The sequence below is a fragment of the Strongylocentrotus purpuratus genome, unplaced genomic scaffold (assembly GCF_000002235.5).
Source record: "Strongylocentrotus purpuratus isolate Spur 01 unplaced genomic scaffold, Spur_5.0 spur5_scaffold_10, whole genome shotgun sequence".
NCBI lineage: Eukaryota > Metazoa > Echinodermata > Echinoidea > Camarodonta > Strongylocentrotidae > Strongylocentrotus > Strongylocentrotus purpuratus.
The window spans coordinates 4812972-4826620 of NW_022145595.1; the positions used below are offsets into that span (position 1 = coordinate 4812972).

The 13649-nt window shown below is 38.6% G+C and overlaps 1 protein-coding gene across 1 annotated transcript in view; it reads right to left on the bottom strand.

Moving 5' to 3' along the window:
- Nucleotides 1-7633, bottom strand: part of LOC581509 (SPARC) — a 31450-nt gene extending 23817 nt beyond the window's left edge. Inside the window, exon 1 of the mRNA XM_781502.5 lies at nt 7457-7633. Within this exon, the coding sequence (XP_786595.1) occupies nt 7457-7504 (48 nt within the window). The 5' untranslated portion in view covers nt 7505-7633. The remainder of the gene's footprint in view (nt 1-7456) is intronic.
- Between the last annotated feature and the right edge of the window lie 6016 nt (nt 7634-13649).

Below are 13649 nucleotides of genomic sequence, written 5' to 3' on the forward strand. Positions count from 1 at the left end.
AGCATCTTTGTTCGACTAAAATCGGTTCAGAGACGGCTGAAATATAACGATTTCTAATACTGTCTTGTGTACCACCACAAATATTAGATATTTTGAAAATTTGAAAAAACCGTTGAAAACCGTTGAAAAAAACCGAAATAACGCCTTTTACTTCGTATTTCGGCCTATGCCGATGTTGGCTTTTTGGTTGGCATTTTCGTGTTGCTTATATTATCCACAATCAGCCGGCTCATGTATTGTTATTTTTAATTAAATAATTAATTAACGGTCACCGTGTTTTTTTTAAAGAGGAGCTGAATTGTTATGATCGTATTGGCTAAATTTCACACATTTTGGGGTCTAAAATTACCTTCATAGCCATTTTAGGTTCAAAAAAGGGCACTATAAATGTCATAGATAAGAATAAGAGCAATAACCATACACTTTGAAGGCATTTTCGGTCTGAAAACAGAACTCAACTATCCCTTTAAGCATCAATATAAGAGTTAACTATACACAAATTTAAACATTTCTGATTTGACACATAATTTCGCTTTGATACATTGCAGTAATTACTCTGTTTCCAACGTACAATCAGTTAACGATAGAGAAAAAAGAGAGTTATACACAACTCCACCCAAGGAAATGACTTCAAAAATATAATGCAATGTTTATCACGAAACTGTGACAGACAAACTAGTTTCAGAAAGTTTCGCTACATCGGCATGACCGGGGAAGCATTTCCATGTCTCATAAACAATGACGTCACAAGATATAACTGTTTGTTTTCAGATGCATCATATCTACGGAACGCCAACAAAGGTGTAGGAGAACCTCATCGAAAGCTTCGTTCAGACTCCCAGGCTTTTTACGACAAAGATCTCCTTTAAAGAAGCTGTTTTAGAGGGGGAATAGGAGGGGGGCTTGAAATGGGCTTATGTCTCTCAACCTGCATTAGACTTCATTAGAAACGAAAGATCAAAGCAGAGCCCTCCATGACCCCATCCCTCTCCATCCTACCCCCCCCCCCCAAAAAAAGCCCCTCCATAAATGCTACTGCTCGTGTGCCTCAGATAGTCTTATGGACCTCCTCTTTCGTAGTTCTCGGTATGATGGGTCTCTATAGTCTTGTGTCTCTTTCGTCTCACTGACCAGTCAGTCTCATAAATTTCGGTCTTAGGGACCTTCGGACTCGTAGACCTTCAGACCTTTGGTCTCGTAGGCCTCCGGTCTTTGGGAGCTCCGGTCTCGTAGACCTTCAGACCTCTGGTCTCGTAGGCGTTCAGTCTCATGGACCTCATGTTATGTAGTCCTTTGGTCTCGTAAACCTTCGGTCTTATGGACCTTTAGTCCGGTAGGCCTCCGGTCTCAGGGAAACTCTGATTCCGTAGATATTCAGTCTCAGGGATCATAGACGTTTGGTGTCGTAGACCTTTTGTGGTGTAGTTATGTTTTGGCCTCGTTGGTTTGTCTCGTGTGCTTTTCGTATTGCAGCTTTCGGTCAATTTCCCCTCCTCCTCTTCCCCTCATTTTCCCCATCCTTCTCCCGTCCCCGTTTAAAATCGCAACCATCTTTGTGTCATGGTCTCAAATTGATGCAACATTTCAAAAAAGATTTGTATGTTTGTGCATTGTATTATGGAGACAGGATTGTTAGAAAAGGAAAGGGGCAAGTTCATTTCCCCACGCTTTTTTTTCTCTCTGTAAATTAATGGGAGGCCGCTAGTGGGTCCCACACTTATAATTATGATCATATGGCATACGCCTGTGTCTATAATTATGTAGCTTGCAGCATTCCCTTTAACCGATATCAATTGATAATAACTATACAAATCAACAATCAAACATTCTCTCTTCGCAGCCGTCGATAGTACACCACGAATACAAAGCTGTAAGACCCCCCCCCCCCCACACACACACACACACACACTCACACACACCCACTCTCTCTCTTCTAGGAAAAAAATAATTATAGTATCAATTAGTTATTTTGACAGAAATATAATTGACTCTCATATAGTAGTGACATTTTCAAAGCAGAATACTAATATAGGTTTATAAAGTAATTTGTTCCTATATGTCTCACATCTCCATGATAGTCGTATTATGTCCGCATGAGAAATCTTGGCGCCTGATTGTTATCACCCCCATCCACCCCAGGGGCGGATCTAGCTTTTTGCCAAGGGGGAGGGGGTTGACCCAGTGGCGGATACAGGATTTTCCAAAATCACGCCGTTTTACTTTATATTTTTCGTTTTTCACTTGGCCGCCCAAGGGGGGGGGGGGGTAAACTGCCGAACCCACCCCCCCCCCCCCCCCTCCTCTTCCTCCTACTCCTCGAAACGGATTTACACCACCGGCTGTGATATACATCGCAATCAACCTCCAGAGATAAGTTCATCTAATAACTCGCTATTAATCATATCGATGGTATCAGCTATTTCAAGAATGTGTATCGCAACCGCCATACGACTGACCAGTACGCTAGAGGCAAACTCGCCAACATTTCGCTGTAAACAGTGGCGTAGCGAGAGAGGGAGTATGGAGAGCACGTGCACCCCCCCCCCCCCCCCCAAACGAGTGGTGAAAAAAAACCCATGAGAAACCAGATGAAGGATCGAAAGGAAGAAGGGAAGGGGTGGGGGGCAAACGAGAAAGGGGACGGACCACTTCCTGCACCCTCTCTGTAATCAGTAGCCTTGTAAATTTCCATTTCATTTTCCGAAATGATAAGAAATCGAGTCGATCTCGCTGAAGACAGATAAATGCACTGTGCACAGATAAGGGGATATGATTTGAGACAGCATACACATAAATGTTTAGTGCTACTCTTCAGCTATATATATAGGTCTCGTCATAAATGGAATATGGGGGCATTTGGAGAGCCACCCTTTTCAGGGGACATTTAACTATAGGCCAATGATATTTCTACGAACGGACATAGAGAGAGTGGGCCTACAAAAAGCTATCAATGTGAGGCAACCTTCTATTTCAAAGAGTGTTTTCGGTAACATGGGCTTGCATGTGGTCATCTGTTCTCCCTGATATGAGTATTCTACTGCTAGACTCATTATAATAACATAATGATATCTACATGAAGTAGTAAGGAAAAGAGGCAAGCTGTCTCAAGGGGGTGACGTGAGCACATTTCCATCTCTCTTTCAAATCATATCATCGAGAGAGTTGATATTATCCAGACTTTATATTGATATAACTGCATCCTCATTCAAGTTGGGGGGCCTGCGATAGATTCAATTTACTTGACGATATGAACTATTTCCTCTCGAGAAATACACGTCTCATACTTTAGTCGTCAATCGCTGACTCTTATCAACTGAGGCTGGAATACTATGAGCCAAAGAACTGTGAACGAAACTAAGACCAGCAGTGCACTGTCGGTATTGCCTTGACCATGGTAGTTCGACACTTTAACCGTGAGAATAACAAGTTCGGCTTACAGTCTATGCTGACACTTATTTGGATCGGGGCTGACCGGATTATATATATCTTGAAGTAGCCAATCGTAAAGGGTCTGTTTCTATAAACTACAAATTAGTATGACCACACCACAGCTGGTAAAACCCGTGGAGAAGGCTAATAATAAACCGGCAAATTCGGTTGCTGTTTGAGCTATGGAAAGCAAAATAAAGCCGCTTGAAAATAAGAATTCGTGTTATAATGAGGTGAGAATTTACACCAACAGATCGACCTGGTGTGATAGTATTTTGATATCAAAGTTAATAGTAAAGGTAGCCGAGACTACCAACAAAAGGGTAGGGTTGATAACGACCTTGACATTCCTGTATATGAGTATTGAATTGAACTTCAAATCCCAGTGTCAGCTATGGCAGTCGTTATTGTATGAGTACTCTATAGACCAACGATTAAAAATAATTCAACTCGACGATGCCCTATTTACAAAAACTTATGGTGGTATATTCATGTTATGATTTGACCATGGAATGCCTGTTTAAAGGCTGAAATAAAGGAATTTTATTTTCCCAGTAAATTTCGTCTCAAACAACACGAATTTAGAATTTCAAATCTTCTTGTTCTAATAATGTTGTTTTTTCAACAATACTTCCTTCCTTTGTATCTAAACCGTCTTTCCTTCTTCCACATCTTCTACTTCCGTCTTTCTTTTCTTTCATCTACTTCTACATTTCAGTTGTCTTCCTATTCGTGTATGGTCCTATTCTATACATCTTCTTATTCGTATTCCTCCCTCCTCCTCTTTGTACATACTACTACTACTACTACTACTACTACTGCTGCTACTACTACTACTACTACTACTACTACTACTACTACTACTACTATTACTACTACTACTACTACTACTACTACTACTACTACTACTACTACTACTACTACTATACTACTACTTCCTCAACTTTTTGTTCTTCTCCTCCACATTATCTTTCATTTTCTTCTTCTTTATTTTGGCTTTCTCCATTTGTTCACACTCTGTCCAGGGGGATGGGTTGTCACTTTCCATCCCTACGCCCTACTGGTTCGCCCTGGCGCATAGTGGCTACTGGATTAGTCTTACGACTGATCGTACACTTTCAACCAGTCGTAACCATTCGTGTTACAGTCCCTGAACATCACCCGTCTAATGGTAATATCATACATAGTAGAGATACCATACCCCTCTATAATATCACTTCACAACGGCACATGTGTGAGACATCTTTCATTATGTCACTCGTAATCAAATCTAATGACCAACATTGTCAGCCCCAACACCTTCAGGTTTATCTATATCTCACATGTTCCCAAGGAGTACCACGGAGAAAATTAATGGTGGATCCAAGGGGCACAGGGGCACCCCCTGCTAAACCAATCTGATATACCTTTACCACCAATTAGGCGAAAAAAGGTGCCCAAGCGGAATTCAAAAACGTATTTTTTGTTTGTTTGTTGTCGTGGGGCGTGTTCGTTTGTCGTAACTATTTGACATCCCTGCCCCCTCCAGTCCGAGAATCTTGGTTCCACCACTCTGAAATTATTGTTGGTGTGACATGGTCTTAATAATAATATCCAAACAATATTTCAAGATATAGCACGTTAGACAAACGCAAAGAATAAGCAATAAAATGATGTGCAATAAAATCTATTTCTACTTTCTTGTAATGCGATTGTCGTGATTGTGTGTCCGGGAGAAATGTAACCAAATCCTAAATTGTAAATAAAAAATAGAATTCTCTACCGACTATACTTATAAGAATTGATTATTTTGTTGTTGGTGGTGCTCCTCTAAAATCATGGATTGCGCTGCAATTTCCGATTTACCGAGACACACAAATTAAAACTACTCGTAGTTGTATCTAAAACAAAGACATCTTCATTTTTCGTTGAGTAAAATGTTAATGATGCCTAATAATAGCATAACAAAGATTTTGTACATGATGTTGTTTTTAAAGATTAGTTAAATTCCCTAGGATGAAAATGCATTATAAGAATACAAACAATTGTATTTATTTGTTAATTCATTTTATTTTTTGAAGGTGAATTCATTGCCATTGCTTACAGAATAGCTTACATAAATGCAGTACGTGTGGTGGTCCACTGCTATGGATGCATCTAATTAGAGCATGGGCATATCGGTAACTACATTTCCCCATAAACGAAAAGGTGGTATGGAGGGGCATTGCCTCTGCTAGAGTGCGACCCCCTCCCAAGCACACTCCCAGTATCCGACCCTGTGTTTTGGGGTGACACATATGTTTCTTGTTGGACGAGAATTCGGGTCTGTCAAAAAGCTCGGATAACCCACCGAGAAGACGTACCACTCTCAACCCTTCATGACCTCAACATGTCATAACTCTAGTTTGAAGTTAGTGTAATTTATTTAATAATCATGTTCGTCATCCATACATACGCACCATGTTAATGGAAGGACAACGTTTTATAGAACAGATTGCCTTCGTTCTTAAGAGAGGTGATCCGACTTCAGCTCCGGCGACATTATTGCTCCAGGGGGGGGGGGGGGGGCGTTTCACAAAGATCCTAAGTTGAACTTATCTTTAAGTTGGACTTAACAATTATGGAAAGCCGTTAGCATCATTGAAAATATTTTGTAAACGTTATTTTAAAAGGCATAAAATGTTGTTTCAAATCATTCATAATTGTCTATAATCAAATAGATTTCATGTTCTTGATGTGGAATTTATGAAAAGTCTAAAATACTCGAATTTTGATTTTGAATATGTTTTATTTTAAGGCTACAAATGGCTCTCCATAATATTTAAATCCAACTTAGAGTTAAGTTTGACTTGGGATCTTTGTGAAACACCCCAGGCTTTATCTCGTCAAAAGTATAGGGTTAGGGTTTAAGTTGCAATTGGGTTTTAAATTATAGGTTTAGGATTAGGGTTAGCGCCTGTAATATAGTTTTGAATCTAAAGTTGAAATTAGGAATTCAGTTAGAATCTGAAATTACCGTGGAACAATACCGCAGGGGCATGTGTCGTACAACTCATCCAATCTGAATATCTCGGCAGGAAAACTTCTCTTCATATTATGTTTTAACTAGACAGAATTCGTGGTAGGAAATACTGTTCCTTGTCAGTGCACCAGTGTTCTTTTTCAAATACCTCGTAAATTCATAAAACGATATAGCAATACTCACAAACACTGATGAAGCCAGACGTGTTACACGGAGGGGGGGGGGGGCTGGGTAGGGTAAGGTATTAACCTCTAATCTATAGATTCCTTGGATGAACATGGGACCATGGCTCCCTTTCGCCCCCTAGCTACGCCCATGCTTTTAAAAACGTAACAACACGACACAAAAGTGGGATGCATAATATAATGAGAATACCCTCCGGGGAGGAACTTCTCGGTTACCCTATACTTTTCAACGTCAAAAGAAAATATTGACACAGAATAATGCTGAATAACTTTCAATCAATCACTTGCAAGAACCTTTTGAATTTGCTATCTGTTTGTGTTTGATGTACACTAGGTTTGCCTATTGTGACAATTTTCCGGTTGTTACTTTGCCTTCAAACGTTAATAGCACTTACAGGCGATACAAATCACAATGAAATTGAAAAGAAATAGAACATAATGCAGATATTGGTACGCTCCCAACTCTAGAGTCAAAAAGCGCAGTAAAATATTATGAAGACAAATATTAAACATAGAAGAAGTAGATATGGGGAGAAGAAGGAACGATGAAGCTAAAAGTCACCATCATTTCGAAGTATGTCACCAGCTTTATATACAAGGCAACATTACTGTGATATTAACCACAGAAGAAAATAAAGGGAACTATTAAAAACATAGGTCTGTGTCGCCATTTTTCTGACTCAGAGTTGACATAACCGCTATTATGGTTTACTTGTCCAGTCGGAGAAATGCATCGTATGAAAATCTCAATCAGAGAATGGCACCCATTAACGCTTTCTATCAAAATTAAAAACTGTACGAAAAGAAAAGAAATAGAAACTTGGTATAGTTTAATAGTTACCAAAGGTAGGACAAGTCCTAATACCGCTATCCAGAGTAACCTCGTCATTTTGGCTTTCCAAGCAACAGAACCGACTAGATCTGATCAAGTATTCCGTGAGATGCAGGTCTTAAGCTCCTGTACGTCTAGGCAGGCAGGCAAAGGGCGGTATGAGATGGGAGCGAGCAGAGAGGAACAGATTGTACTCTTTCGCGCTTGACTTGTAGCGCCCGCAGATATAGCGCGCTCTCGCCTGCCTAGCTACGTTCTCTCGTACCGTATAGCCATGCCCGTACGTGCGGTGGTACTAGTTGCGCTGTTCACACTGATCTCTAATTCTTAGAGATTAACACCATTGGCTGTAGCCTACTTTAAACTGGATGGAGCGAAAATGTCATCCGGGCAACAAAAGACTCAAAAATGTTTATGAATTGAAAGTTTGATTACGAAGATTGTGTTGTTATTGTTGTTGTTATGGATAATTCCCAAACCAGAGAAAGATAAAGAGGGAGCGAGAGAGAGAGAGAGAGAGATAGAGAGAGAGTAAATGTAGTGGTTTTCGGCACATTATATTTCCGGAAAATGTTACATGTCAGAATATACTGTTTTTTACTCCCCCCCCCCCCCCCCCCCCCCCCCCTCCTCCTCCATCGCCTGGCATTGTACATGCTAAGCGAGTCTGGAGAGTGAGAAAGAAATATTTATGAATTATTGCCACTCCTCTCATGATGAATTCTATAAAGTTGTGATAAAATGATATAAAATAACATGTATTTGGCTAACAAATGATGACAATTTTTATTTAATAGTAGACCTTAGCTATTTAAAAAACAATACGGAGCAATACAAAGTAAAACTACACCAATAAACAAGCAACCAGGCAGAAACAAAATCCTAATTTGCTACATTATATTTCTAAAATTTCATCATGGCTGCACATTGGGATCATATGAACGCGACCCGATACGTAACAATAACCCAATATTACTTTAAGCCAATCAGAGAGCAGCACAGCATTACGTCATCATCTTCGGACATTTGACGATTCGACAGACGTGCAAAGAACGCTAAGCGAATTTAGTTTTCGGAAACCGACTAACATACTTTTCATCTGTTCTGACTGGTTGTAACATCTCTGGGTTTTTCTGTTTGCTGAAGCATTCTTATTTTCATCTTACACAATATACCAATTGTGTTCACTGCTGTAGTGAAGTAGCCGGAGTCGCAATGCCTAAATCGAATGCGGACGAGAATGGGGCGGTGTAAGGTCAATATGGCAAGATGGGGCTATGCCCATGAAGAAGATACTCTCTGTGACTGCGGAGAGACTCAGACGATGGACCACATCTAGCAGTGCGGCGGAACGGGTTGCACAGATGAAGATCTTGTCAATGAAACAGCCATTGCAGCAATTTGGGCGATGGAAGAACTTAATTTAATTTAATTTAATTTAATTAAGAAACTGTACATAACTATTTTGATCTAAGGAGACACGAACGAACGAACGGACTACTGTAGTTCAGTAAAACTCAACTCCCATTAAAATGCCCGTTTTTCCCTTCCCATCCCCGAGGGCTGGGTGATGCTGTCAGTCACAGTGGGTTTGAAAATATATGTGTATCATGTATACAACGCGTTCAAGTCATTTTTAGAACCCGGTCAAGCCACTGCAAGAGCCAATATCCATTCTGAAAATAAATGCTGGGTTTTCCCCCATTTATTATGACACTTAGTTGGAAGAACATCGTGGTACAAGAAGTGTCCCCGAAAAGGATTGATTTTCAAATGCTCTCGTACTAGACAAAGATGAGAAATAACTGAAATGTTGGACTACCTTTTAAGCAGGCGGGGTGCTACATTATGCGTGCATTGTATGAGATTTTCAGCAAGATCAATTTCTTACCTTTTTTAATCATACCTGATTGAACTAATCTCACCCAACCAGACTACCGGCATGAACCTTCGATCATCATCCAGACCCCAGCTCGCACTTGGTCCTCGCACCCACAACCGCTATGGTGACAGGGCCTTCTCAGTCTGTGCCCCCACTCTTTGGAACACTCTCCCGCCAATATCCAGCACTCACCCACCATTGACATTTTCAACAAGAATCTAAAAACTCATCTATTCCAAAAGTAACCCAAATAAGTTCGAATAAATATTACCATGCCTTTATTATGTCTTTTTAAATTATTGCTATTACTGATATAATGTGTTAATTTCCAAGGAATTTACATGTTTTGTTAATTTCTTTAGTAATGTTAGTAATGTTTGATCTTCTTGGTAATTTAAGTAATGTTAGAAATATTTGATCTTCTTGTTAATTTAAGTAATGATAATTTGTTAAGTTATGTTAGTAATATAATTTGAGTAATGTTAATTCCATTTATAATATTGATTTTTGTTTTAAGTAATTTTGATTTGTGTACATGTACAGCGCTTTGAAACTTTTGTCACAAGCGCTATATAAATTTGTCATATTATTATTTTTATTTTTTTTAGTAGGATTTCAAAAATGTATTTCTATTCAAACAAAAAAAAGGAATCGTCAGTCATTAGGGTTCTTATGAACTACATAATATATCTTTCCCTATTGCCTTTACACAGATTCTTTCACAGTGTTCACTATCTGTTATCTTAAAAGATAAAGATGTGTCTGACTGTTCATGCAATTAGTATTATGAAAGAAACTGTCTGGAATCAATTGGGAAAGGTTGATCATGTAGCGCATAACACTTGATATTTGTTGTGAGGTTTGTGGAAGGTAAATTAAAAACAAATCGACTCAGTCTTGCTAAAAATCCCATGCAATGTACACAAAGGAGAGCACACACATGGCTAGTACATAGTTTGGTCCAAACGTTACAGCTATTGCTCGTCATATTTTGAATATGAAGGCATTTGAAAATAAAACCTTGGCAAAGGATATGTCTTCAAAAATATTCTTCCAAACTGTCATATACAAAGAATGAGATGCTTACAAATTATGTTTCATCTTTATCAGCACTCAATCTTTTTAAATTGCATTTGTCCGGTCAAAGCGGTCAAAGCGCTCGTTTCGGCCACTGGTCAGCACACATGGCGACCATATGATATCTTGCCCTCGACAAATTGTTTATTTTTCAAGTTCAATTCTGACTGCTGAAAAACAGCGGGTGAGCGAAATCTCCTTGACATTATAATACAACCATATCACGTCGAATTTTGGAAGGATGTCTACCTCTAAATCTGGAAATCATTTACATTTCAGAAGAGAAAAAAGCGAAGTTGATACCGTCGGAGTATGACAGACGAGAATAGCACACGAAAGCTCTCGATGACCCGAAAAGTTAACCGAGGGAAGGCGGTGGAACTTCCTAGAAATATATGTCGTCTTCGACATAATTTTGTGCAAAACATAAATCTCATAATCTGAATCTCAATTCAATGCTTATAGGCCTCCATGATAACTTCATTATAACATGTTGAGACAGAAATATTTGCTTCTGTTTTTTTTCTTCTCTCTGTTACCCAGTAAAATGGTAGGCAAAATCGTTTACTCAAAAAAAAAATTTGCAGAGTATATACAAGAAGTTATGGTCCTCTCTGTCTCCCTCTCTCTTCTCTGTTTATTCTCTCCCCTCTCCCTCTTTCTGCCCCCCCCCCCCTTACCGCCCACCTCCCCCGCTCTCTCTGTTTCTTCTCCCGTTGTCTACGATGGTTATGATTATGGAAACGACAGTTTAACAGACATCAACTTAACCAAAAGTTAAATTAATATCTAATTCTTTATTCAAGTATAGAACTTTTTTTATTATCAGGACCGTCAAAGTTGACAGAAGGCTTACAAGATCGATGGTTTTAGTCCGGCAGGCCTTCTGAAAACAACGAGTGAATTACCTGTACGAGATCAAAGGCCCACGAGACTGAGGGCCGAGAGACCGAAAGCTCCGATCTTGTTGGCCTTTTTACGGCTAGTGAAAAATACAACGTAGGAATAAACTTTGTTTTGATTTCGCCATTAACTTAGAAAAGCATGAATTGTGTTCTTTACGGCTACCAAGTCAAAGAATTGTTAAATTTAATTTACGAAATGTACAGAAATATTCTCAATTTATTTGTATAACCAATCGCTTTAATAATAGCTCTATTCCCTATTTTGTTCGTATCTTAAACGATTATTATTCAAAAAATTAAGCTTCATGTATTTTTTAAAAATATGTTTATGTTTAATGATGTTGCGTATTATGTGTAGTATAGTATATCTATCCTTTTATATGTCATTAATTTTATTTTATGTTAACATGTATAATGCTCAGTGTATTTTAAATGTCATGATGTTTTTACCTTGTATAAATGACCTGCAATTCAGCTTCGGCTGCCAGAACGTCATATGAATAAACCCTTATTGAATTGAATTGAATTGAAGCGAGACAGAAGACTGGTTATGATCATCGTTTTGGTCTTGTAGGCCTCATCTATTTTGGAGGTTCACAAGACTTAAAGTTTATGAAACAGAGTGTTCACGATGTCAAAGTTCTCTGTCTATAGTTGACCGTCAGCCAACCATCATTGTCCTAGATACAGACATTGCAAGTTTTGTTTTAACGTCCATAGCTCAACCAATCATCTCTGCGTTAAAAAAAAACACAACAACAACAACCTTCGACACCGGTTGGTTGGTTGGTTCTTCGTTTAGATGGCGCTCTTCAATCTCAAAGATTATTTGCGCCAGTCAATTTCGTGTATAGCTTTGGCGTGGGCTTCGGAAATCAAGCCCACGAGCGACTTTCCTTGGTGAAATGAAATTAATAGTGATATGGTTTTATATTAAAAAAAAAAAAAAAAAAAAAAGCTGCAATATTAAAATTGCATAAAATGTACATAAAAGGCGAGATGGGAGTAAGTAGCAATTGTTCATGGAAAAACCGCAAATACTTCATTTTATATATTATTACAGGATCGACATAAGTTAAGGGGATCCCTGATAGCTTTAAAAGCTATCTAAAACGATTAGTATCGTATATGTAACCCAATAATTCACGAGTAAAAATTGGGTTAGACATCAATAATTGTTTCAGATTGGGGTTGTTCAATTTAATCCTTTCTTTTAAGAGACGTCTATCTTTGTCGTATTTTGTACAATAGAAAATAAAATGTTTAATTGTTTCATCTTCTTGACAAACTTCACAAAGACCAGTATCGTGTTGGTTAATTTGAAAAAGGTAATAATTTAAACTACAGTTACCTACTCTTAGTTGTTGTATCAAGCATTCTTCTCTGCGAGATAGGCCTTGTCTATGTATGGGCTTTGAAACGTCGCTATGCAAAGCATATAAAAATCTACCGTGTTCTGCATTGTCCCATTCTGCTTGCCATAATTTGTTATAATGGATCAAACGAGAGGCTGCCAATTCACTTCTTGTATTTGGTATAACTATGTCTATACACCTTTTCATGGCTCCTTTTTTGGCAGCCCGATCTACGATCTCATTGCCCCTAATATCGCAATGTGACGGTCTCCATTCAAAAGCAACACAAACATCCTTAAACTGCAAAATATTAATTATGGATAAAATTTCATTTACAATAGCACATCTAATAAAGTATGAATCGATCATTTGTAAAGCTGACAAAGCGTCGCTAAAAATTACCACCGAAGAGGATTCAATAAATGTATTAATCCACTCTAGTGCCATTAGTATGGCCACTAGTTCTGCTCTCATAATACAGACATGGGATAATCTAAAAAATTTCACCACATTATAATGAGACACATAAAATGCGGCTCCTGTCTTCCCATCCTCGAGTTTAGAACCATCTGTATATATATGTAAAAACCCATTCCATGAATTTCCAATGTTATCTAGAACAATCGATTTTATTTCAAATGGAGGCATTTCCTTTTTTTGCACTTTGCCATGGTGTTCGAAAGACACTTGTGGTCGTGCTAACCGCCATTCTGGGATTTTCGGCAATAAGTTGGTTTGCCCTTCCACCACTACTTCGTCTCTAAAGGATCGCAGTTTAAAAGGTCCTTCTCCTATCTTCCATTCTAAGTTATTTAAATCATAGTCATCACCCAATACTTCTTTTGTTGGGTGGTTTAAAGTACTAGACAGTAAATAAACTCGAAAGTTATCATTTAACAACCTTCTACGATATCTCAGAGGCAGCTCCCCGGTCAAAACTTGTAAAGCCTCCAAGGACACATTGTGTATTGTGCCTGTAATAA